Source organism: Parus major, chromosome 1 (genome assembly GCF_001522545.3).
Source record: "Parus major isolate Abel chromosome 1, Parus_major1.1, whole genome shotgun sequence".
Taxonomy (NCBI): Eukaryota; Metazoa; Chordata; class Aves; order Passeriformes; family Paridae; genus Parus; species Parus major.
The window spans coordinates 60,574,252-60,584,723 of NC_031768.1; the positions used below are offsets into that span (position 1 = coordinate 60,574,252).

Genomic DNA, 10,472 nt, shown 5'->3' on the forward strand with positions numbered 1-10,472 from the left:
TTTTTATTCAGACTGAATCAGTTTCCATTGAGAAAGTAATTTCTCTCACTCTTCCTGTCACATTATACATAAAGGGCAAACTGTCTTTCACAGTCAATGCATACAAAAATTTAATTTAATACCATTTCATTTCCAATCTGCACATATTTGAAAAAGCGATTTTTTCTATTTCCTCTTCTGCACTGTTTCCTATATTTAATTCTTTAAACCTCATCATAGGGTTAAATGTATGAGGACCTAGAGGGACAGAGACTAGTGACTGCTCTCATTTTTTAATGCATCTAATTTTCCATGAAATTGTAAGTACAAGTCAATCTCGATCAGAGGAAATGTACAGAAGAGTAAAGCTCTGCTTTTTTCATCACTAAGGATCAAATAATAGCCAGCATACAAATATAAATACCTTATCTTCTTTGCATGCATGACTATATGATCTTTAAAGTGTCTAGATTTAGTAAAGGTTATGATTCAAAGTATTTTTCCCCTCTTCCCCATATTAAAAAGGCAATTCTTCTCATTATAAAAACCCTCTGAAGCATACCAACCATCAGCTACCTCAACAAATCAACTGTCTTTCAGCATTAAAGTGCAATTCAACACCTTAATTTTTAATAATATTTAAGCTACAAATACAAAGGATTTGGATTAGTGAAACTGAAAATTAAATTAAAAGGCAGAAAGATTATCAATAATCTTTTGTAATGCTGCTCCTTGAGAGGTGTATTTTCAGGAAAAAAATCCCATTAGCTGAAGGAGAAAGCAAGAGAACTTGCACAGAATGCAGCTCATGTACCTTACAGAGGGACATCTGATATTTTAATAGCTTTTTTTTTTTTTAAGTTATAGGTTGGAGTAAAAAACCAAAATATCCAAGTCATTTTACCCTCAATTAATAAATTTTTTCTTCCCTCCAATACTGAAAAAAGGTATTTTGCTAAAATATTATTCAAAGCTACTTAAATATTATAAAAGTTATGAAAAAACCCACAGAAAATTTAAAGGTACACATTCAGGGCTGGGGTGTGTTGTTTGATTTTTTTATTTGGTTTCACTGTTACTGGGTCGGCTTTTTTTCAGCTTTAGGAGAACACAGAAGCAAAGTCATGGTAATCACACTATTTCTCTTTCCCCAAAGACATCATAACTTTCCAAAAACTCTAATAAAATAAGACTGACAATTAATCAAACTTTAAGACATAATTACTCAGGAAGCCATGACGATTTTCAGATGCTTTGGCTAAATGCACAGAAAAATAAGCTGGTCTTCTAGCTGATTTTTCTCTTATGTGTACCACAGCTTCATTTCTACACAACTTTCGCCCAGCCCACTCCAGAAGGGATCTCTGGTTATTCCAGGTCATGATCACTGTTGAACTTCAACAGATCATGACAATTTACCTCTGCAGTTTTAAGATGCTGTGGCTAGACTGCAACTGCTAGAACCTTTCACACAAAAGGCATTATGCAATTTCTTTTTAATATTTTGAGCCAGGCCTATCTTTCAAATAAGGCCTAAAATGCAGAATTTCCTCATTTCAAATTTTAAGGCAGTTAAGTAATTTTACACAGCATTACTTCTTGCAACAGTTCAGTTCTCCATGTTCAACAGCATTTAGGAAATGCACATTCATAACAGTGCCTTCATTTGCTCCTGTACTTCTTACAGTGTCAGAAACAAGTATCCAGCAACAGGCACACCTTGCAACACACCTACCTGAGGATATCTGTGCTTACCTGTATGAGAGCACACATGTGCATAGAGGTAGATGACCAATATTTGTTATGTATTATGTACATACTATAACTGCTCAAGAAACACTGTCCTGTTTTCCAGTTTCTCATGCTACGATATTTGAAACTTTCAAAATCCATACATTCTTTCCTAATATGACTGCTGGCTTGGTTTGGTTTTTAAATGCAGTGTGATGACCCCAAATAAAGAGGATCAGTACGACTAGGAAAAGGGCCCAGCAATGGCACAGATCCCAACAACTGCATGAAGGAGCTAGCCAGGAAGCTGCCAAGCAGCTAACCAATAATCTACAAAGGCAGAGAGAGCAAAATTCCTTGTGGGATAGCATGTTTACACACATCTCTTAGTTCTCTTCTCCTTAATTCTGATGTCGGGAAGACTGGCAGGTCTAATATTGAATTCTTAATACTATCATCAGGTAAAACACTTTATGTAAAAACACATTAGGGTTTATTTTTATAGAAAGATTAAAATTCATGCTGTGAGAGGCAGCATTAGTGCTAAAATGGAACAATCTTTCTTACATTTTAGAGTCACGTTTTCCTACTGTCCAGTGATATTTTGAACTATGCGAGGCATTATGATCAGATAAATCCATTAAAAACAGGATTTACTTCAGACAGATATGGAAACTGAGGCAGAAGGATCAAAGGCAGAAAGGCAGCAGGACATGCTTTGTCCTACCCAACTCCTTGCAAAGCAGATGAGACTTCCCAGGCAAACGTGGCTGAACACACACAGACGCGCTACCATTTGGTTATCCCAGATACTTGAACAATAGTATTGCTTTAACTGAACTGATGCAGAAGCAGCATTAGTTGGGCTTGCCTGAAGCCAATAAAATTGCATTTGAAGTGCCTGGATAACATTTGTGAAAATCTCTCTTATGTTAAATGGCATGAAAATGCCAACATTTTATTATGTACTTATTATGTACCAGCTTTTTCTATGCCTGGCCAAGAGCTCCTAGTGGAAACTTTTGAAGACAGGCACAGTTCTCTCATTTGTCTGTTTTGGGGGGTGTGTGGGGGTGGTGGGCTTCCTCCCCCTTTTTACTTTTAAGAACACCTTTATTAAATGCTGAATGTGCCAAGCAAATAAGTAGGAAGATTTGTCCTTTGACCTTTCATATAGTCCCAGTAAAAAAGTTAGCAATAAAAAGGAAATCAACATTTTTCTTAAATGTCAGTGGTGACAGTGAAGCAGAAACACAGCTTTAATCATTAAAAGAAATGTCACCTTTCTTCAAATGACCAAGTAGAACCCAGTAGCACTGAGTGTTCCAAACACTGAAAGCAAGGAGAAAGTGACATTATAACAGTTTTAAAATTTAATCCCTACCAGTAAACCACTCACTTTATTAATTTGGAACATTCAGTGCAGAACAGAGTAAAATCTTTTACACACCAAAAGAAACATTAAACTCAGTGATGTATTTTGTATCCCAGCTGCTACCACCTTAGAAGCAGTGGAAGATCAAACAAGCAAAGCCAAGATCATCGTAAAAGCATGCCACAGGAATAGGAAAAAACGACACAGAACCCTAACCTCATGCCAACCTTCCTTTTGTTGCTTTACTCTTTAGTGCTTCAGTGTGCCCATCCATAATCTAGAGGTTATACTGGCAGTCTATACGTAATATAGGTAATATTGGCATTATGTTTGTAAATTATGAAGTGTTCACAAAAAGAGATACTATGCTAAAACTGTAACATCTTTCTGTCCTTTATAATAAGAATACTACAAGCTTACTGCCATACTTGGTTTCAGTTAAGTTAGGTGTTATGCCACACGAAGGACAGTTGAAAAAAAATAAAATTTTAGTAACATATGAAGAGACATACAATAAAAAATATTCTCTTTTGAAAAATGAGGTAATTTTTTGGGTCTCCTCCTACAACAAAGGACATTTTTCTATATTTGACAGCTAAAGTCACAAAGCCATGTTTTGAAGAGAAAAGTTTTCTCACGACAGGAGAGAAAGGATAGACATTGATCACACAACATAGCAAAGTCAGAAGGGCTGTGAGTGTGAGCACTGCTGTAAGTAATTGCAAACCAGCATTTTAGTACAGGACAGAAAGCTGCAGTGACACTATGCCAAAACAAAAAAGTACTAAGGTACTTGAACTTCCCATTTCAAGTAATGAACAGTTAATCTGCATCCAGTTGACTCTATTAATTTTTTTCAAGCTGTGTACACACAAAAATCCTGCACATTGCCAAAATAATTGTTTTAAGCAGCTTCATAAGGCAATTGGTTATTGATAGAACATACAATTAGGCACACCACAGCATTTCACTTTAAAAAAAACCAAAACAACAAAACAAAAGACAGAGTTGCAAAAGCTATTTTCCTACAGCATGTGAAGAATTCAAAGTGAGTTCTTGATTTACCTTCTATAACTGCTGCTATAGCCTTTACCTCGTGGTGAAGGGCCATGTACGAATCTACATGTGTTCCCATAGAGGCAGTTGCCAGTCTTCAGCCAGTTACGGCACTGTGTCTAAGAGACAGACATTACTGGGTGAATTTCACACTCCTTTCTGGAAATACCATTGGTGTGAGTGTGGCAGAACAAACAAATGACTCCACATTAAGTCCCATTTATCTGTAATTTCTGTCCACCAGTAATATAATTGATTAAAAAAAAAATCAACAAAGAGCATCAGGTCTGGCAGAGAAAAATTTAGGTTGGTGGAAATATTATTAATATGCACAGTACTACTGCTCCATCCAGAAGCTGGCACAACACATGGTATTTGAAAATTCTAGTATTAGCATGTTGAACATCCATGTGTTAAGGAGTTCTTTTCACCTTTACTTAACCTGAGTAACATCTGAATATTGGGTGCTTGTGAGCTACTCTTTCCCACCACATAAATCCTGAAAAAGAAGATGCTGGGGTGGGGAGGAAAAGAAGAACACTTTTACAACTCACCTCTGCAGTACTTCCAGTGCTGGGTCCAAGCCTTTCAAACACACTGGGTCTTCGGGATGTGCTATCGGATATGGTCTTGGTATTTTCCACTGTGACCTTCCTTCTAATTTTTGACATTTTGTACTACTTCAACCAAAAAAAAAAGCAAAACTGTAAAATCCTTCAGTTTGGGGCTATTGACACTGAACTCACATGAATAAAACAGTATGATATACGCTGCAAAAGTTGCTGCAGAGGTGATGAAGAAAGAAAAAGAAGTCATAAATGAGTGAAATGTATCTAATAACAAGGAATGCTTCTGACTTGAAATAGTCAGCTGAACACCAGTAGTGATAACTTTCCATTTTATTTCATGACCTGCTTTGCATTCTTCAGCTTCCCCTTGGGAAAGATCATACAACATGTTATTCATTTAGGCAGCAAACACCACACAGGACAGATGCTTTCTTTCATGATGTATTTTTGGTGCATGAGTGAATAGAACCTTCAATGTTATTTCACCAACCTCTCAGAAACCAGTTCCAACCACTAAAAATGCCTCCCACTTTTGAAACAAATTTCAAGAAATAAGAGCTTTATTTTTCCCCTCCTTGTTGTGTATGACAACCTACTGAAAACCATCTTGCTTTTATCCACAGCCTGTGTTTGTTACTGGTCTGATTCCTACAACTACTTGGAATTACATGAGTTTAGAAAAAAAAATCAATAATAAAAATAATAAAAAACTACATAATGATGATGCACTTCTTAAGCTGCTCAAAAAGTAGCTCCTTCTCATCAAGAAAAACATATTTTAAAGGAAACACAGCATAACTTTGATAAACAAGAAGCCACAATTTATCTTACCTGAGAAAGGAAGGAGTTATAGAAAAAAAACCCCATATTTAAAGAAAAAAAAAAAAAAAGAACATATATATTTAGCACTACAGACAGATTGTACAAAAAGGGCAAAATGGGACTCACAAACTATTGTCCATTCTTTATACTCTACTTGATCTACACAAAAATAAAATCAATTTGAGAACATCCGCCAGGTGCTTGACAAATTATATACAGCTCAAAAAAACACCTCTGTTGTACTGCAATGTGCCATCACCCTCATTAATAGATCATGATTAGCCAAACACTAATCTCCTAACCTTCTGCTGCTGTCTCTTCTGCTCACATGTCACTGCATTTAGAACACACACACACACACACACACAGACACACTAAAGTATCTCATACACAAACAGGTTACAAATGACAAAGTTCATCCATAAAGCCAGAATAATACACATTTTAAACTAACATCCACCAGAGAGGATTGATACACAATTTCATCATCTGATCAGCAATATGTTCCCACAGTATTCATATAGTAAGGTTACATTTCAAAGAAACAAAGTATTATGGTGTATAAACGTGGACACTTCATTATCTGAACCCTACAGTTAGTTCCACCACAAGAATTCCCTAGGAGTCAGACACCTGTTCAATTTCTACAAACAAAATGCTGTGCTGACGATCTTGTGAAGCACTTCAGCTCCTTTATAAACAATGGAAGAAAGCAAGCTTACACTGTGTATTTGAAATTTCTCAGTAGACCTCTGCTCTACTGACTCCTTCTCCAAGCCTCTGATTATCTGAAGAATTTTATCTCATAAATAAGGTTCAGATAATCAAGACATGAACCAAGATGTTCAGGGAAGGTAGAAGTTAACCATATGGTGTATACCAAACATTAAAAGCAATGGTTAACATCAATTAGTGTAAGCAGACAGTCAAACATCAGAATTTCCAGTAGTATGAAATTATTTGGGTTAGTAAGAATTGTGGAGAATAGAGATTTCCAGAAAGAGCTAACTGAGTTAGAGAATTGAGTAATACAACAGCAGATGAAATGCAAATAAACATAATGCAACGCACAGAAGGAGAAATGATTCTGTTTAAATATTTGATGAGACCAAATTAGTCCAGTCTTCTGAGAAAAATAATTAGGAGTCATTGTGGACAGCTCAATGTGCAGCAATAGTTAAAAAGTCTGACAGGATAAACCATTAAAGTTAGAAAGCAGAACAATACCATATCTCATCTAGCTGAGCACCCTTCCATTTCAGGATTCTCACAGAATTTAAGAAAAAAAAAGACTAAATTTCTACAGTTTCACGCAGTCACACCCTTTATATAGAAGATATAAAAATCAACTGACACATGCAAAAGCATTTTTAATAAAACAATCATATAATAAATGCCTAATTTGGATTAAATATTTACAGTTAAAAGAGCCATATCTGAAATAAAAAGGGTTAGATAAATGACACTGGCAATGGCATAGGCAGAAGGCTCAACATATGAAGGACAGATGAGTCTATCTAATATGCAAGTACAGTACACACTGACATTGTAGCAGCATACAGAAAAATCACATTAATTTGCCTCAATTCCAATGTATTTTTATTTTCAAAGAAACAGAGGCAAAACTTTCATTTTAAAATGTTAATTTTTCACAGCATTTAGTGCCTTTTTGGAATTAACTTGTATAGGAAGTTATGATGATGACTAGGCTTAACGGGATTGCCATAAACATGGAGAGGACGAAGGAGGCAACATCATCATAACTGAAAAGATAATTTAATTCCAACCACGTTTTTCCCTGTATTTTGGCATAAGGAAATTAAGAATACCATTCAACCATGAATCTTCTAAGGTTTGTCAAACCCCCTATTTAAAAAACCCAAAACAGCAACTTAAAATGAGAAACAAAAACCCGGGCTATTTCTTGTAGCAATCTGTGAATTCTATCCTCATAGTCTGGCCCATATCTACCAGTTTGCAATTAACAACAGGTCCTTTATTAACAGAAGAGATATTTCCTGATAGATTACTCTAAGGAAACAAACACACCCTGCATACTGTGAGTGCACAGCATATTACTTTCTGTATGCACATATTAACATGAGGTCCTCACTCATGTAACAAGAACTGCAAGACATTCCACTGCTAAGTGAATATAGATGTTATCAAAGGCTGCAGGATTAGAGTCCAGACACATTATTCTGAGGCAAACGGTGGAATTTCATTTTGTCAAACATTGCATTTGAGAGACTGTGTATGCAAATGCACTCAGTCCCATTTTCATTCTTTGAGGACCAAGTGAGTTGGAAAAACAAAGAGACTATTAAAACAGTATTGAAAATCTCAGATGGATAATGGACAGGTTTTGCGTTTCTGAAAAGGTTCCTTACTCATAAAAAAGTACTGTTTACTGTTCGAAAGGGAAAAAATTACATGTTTAATTTCCAAATTTCTCAGATTGCACATTAATGGACAACCAAGAACAATTTACATGGAACATCCCGTAAAGATTTGCCTTCTGAAACATTTTCACCTGCTGTTTTACCACTGATGATCACAGTCCTACTATCAATCCCACACTGATGGCCAGAGCAGTGACTTTCTATCAGATGTCTGTGCCTCTTAATTACCATCTCCTTATCAAACACTAATGTGGGATTAGACAGCTGTGAGTACCAGTGTGGACTGAGCCTTAAGCACTCTCAACATTTCAAATAATTCCTACCAGCTTATAAAAAAAAATTAAAAATTTTCTAAGTAGAACATTATGCACTTCTCTATTTCAGGTACGTGACATTGCAGTGCTGACTCTACTTAGGGGCACTGAACTTTCTGCTACTTCTGAAACAGAATGAAGTTTCTGGAACTAAGCAAAGTTAACTTTATCCTCCTAAAATAAATTCTCTACCTAAAATTTTAACTGCAATTTATCACATTTCCATGCATAAATAAGATCTATGACAACCCTTATAATAAATTAGAAATATTGTGACACTAGGATAACTCATTTGCAGATGCATCTATGTTATTATTAAAATGAATTAACTTTCTCAGGGTGAGTGACAATCTGTTAATGACATTAATTACACTACCATTTGAAGAAGAACATATCACAGAGCGTTATGTACATAAATAATCTAAAATGTGACAGACTTGAGAGAAGCGAGTGCACCTAGTGAACACTGACCAATGAACTGAAATCAATGAGGCATGTCATGATGACACAGCATCCACTGAAATTCTTACTTTTTATTACCAGTATTCCTATATCTCGGTGCCAAGCATGCTTAACATTTTTCTTCAAAATCAGTGTGATACTACATAAGTCATAATGAAGAGATAGCTGAAATGCCTGGTTTTCTGCTAGAAAAACCTAATCCAACCCCCTAAAAAAACAAATCCTGAAGGATTCTACAGGAAAACTTCAAATTGAGATGTAACAGAACAAAAGAAAAGTTCAAAAACAAGAAAACATTTAAGGAGATAAAAATCTCTTTAGGAAGTCCAAGACATCACTCATAAGCATGTCAACGTCTGCACATGCACACACCACACACAAGCTAAGCATAACATCACTTCAGAAAATCCTACCTTTGAAGAGATAAATAATATGCTATTTCAAATAACAAGCAAAATTACTTCAAGTCCTACAGAAGTTCAGATACAAACTCATTATTAACACTCCTTGATAACCTAAATGCATGTTGAAAACTAAGTAACAGCTTTGAGAATGGTTCCCTGCACTTTTTAAAATGAAGAGCTTTTACCTGAAAATATTTTGGGTCCTACTAAAATGTTAACACTTCCATGTCACATTGCTAATGAAATAGAGATATTTGAAGAAGCTCCACGGGTTTACTACCTAAAAATATTACTAAAAATGGTAAAATGCATTCATAATGAACTTTCAAAAAGAGCAGTCAAATACTCACACAGAGAAGCCTAACACAAAACTAGAAATTAATCCAAATTTTAAAACTTCTTGTTTGTAACCCATCACCACAGTAACCTGAACCTACCCCTCTAATTTCACATATGATATTTCTCCATTAGTAGCAATAAGCAACTGCTAATTATGCACAAGAATAAAATCATGGTTGGCTTTCTACAGGTGAATAAAAACATCAGGGCTCAGGAAGTACGGAATATTCCATGCCTTGTCTAACCAAGTCTTCATACTCAAAGAAGAAGTTTCGCCAGACTAAGGGACAGTCTGTGCAGACAGGCGTGGACAGGTCCGAGGTCACTCTGTTTCAGTATCCAGCTTGCTGGATACACATTATCTCCAATCTGTGAGCTGGATCAGCACATTAGCGTGCCGTCACTCTCAGCCAACATGCTGAGAAGCAGGGTGCGTTATCTCGGGCACAGCCACATAAAGTCACACTTCTTTAGTGTTCAGGTACATTGGCTGAGTCTGTCCACTCCCTCTGCACAGAGGAACCGTGAGTGTTTCATCACCACCCCAACTAACCCACTGAGAGCCAAACACCTGATCTCCGAACAGTTTTGCAGGAGGTTGACAAGAAATCAACGGTGGAGTGCGAATCCATCGAGATGTCAAAGGCGAGGCCCTAAGCAGACCACCCAAAACACACTAACCCAACGTGCCCGGCTACAAGTTCTGGAAGGGATGGGGGTTAGCTGTAGCCACTACCTGAAGGAATGGTGATGAGTGAATTTATACAAGCAAAATTAGTAGCCCCTCTCAAGCACATAAAGCAGAAACTATTTTACTGCCAGAAAGGGGGAGAAGAGCACTACAGAAGCGGGAGAAAAAAAAAACCAAACAAAACCAAAATCCAACCAAAAAACCCCCACGAACAGGGAATATCCGAGTATACGGGAAGCAGACTGCAGCACGACCACCGACGGACGGAACGGCACCCGGGGCCCGCACCGCGACGGCGCCTGCGGGCGTTCCCCCCACCCCTCCTCCG

At 36.8% G+C, this 10,472-nt stretch overlaps 1 protein-coding gene across 4 annotated transcripts in view; it reads right to left on the minus strand.

Moving 5' to 3' along the window:
• The window catches only part of ZC3H13 (zinc finger CCCH-type containing 13), a 46,017-nt gene extending 35,639 nt beyond the window's left edge, over positions 1 to 10,378 (minus strand). Inside the window, exons 1-2 of one of the 4 annotated variants that reach the window (XM_015631352.3) lie at positions 4,696 to 7,108; positions 4,151 to 4,260 (exon numbers count right to left, since the gene is read on the minus strand). In XM_015631352.3, the coding sequence (XP_015486838.1) occupies positions 4,151 to 4,260; positions 4,696 to 4,812 (227 nt within the window). In that variant the 5' untranslated portion in view covers positions 4,813 to 7,108. Of the gene's footprint in view, positions 1 to 2,992; positions 3,082 to 4,150; positions 4,261 to 4,695 lie in introns of those variants that run through there. The other 3 variants (XM_033514696.1, XM_015631361.3, XM_033514693.1) reach the window with 3 other exon arrangements.
• Positions 10,379 to 10,472: the final 94 nt, after the last annotated feature.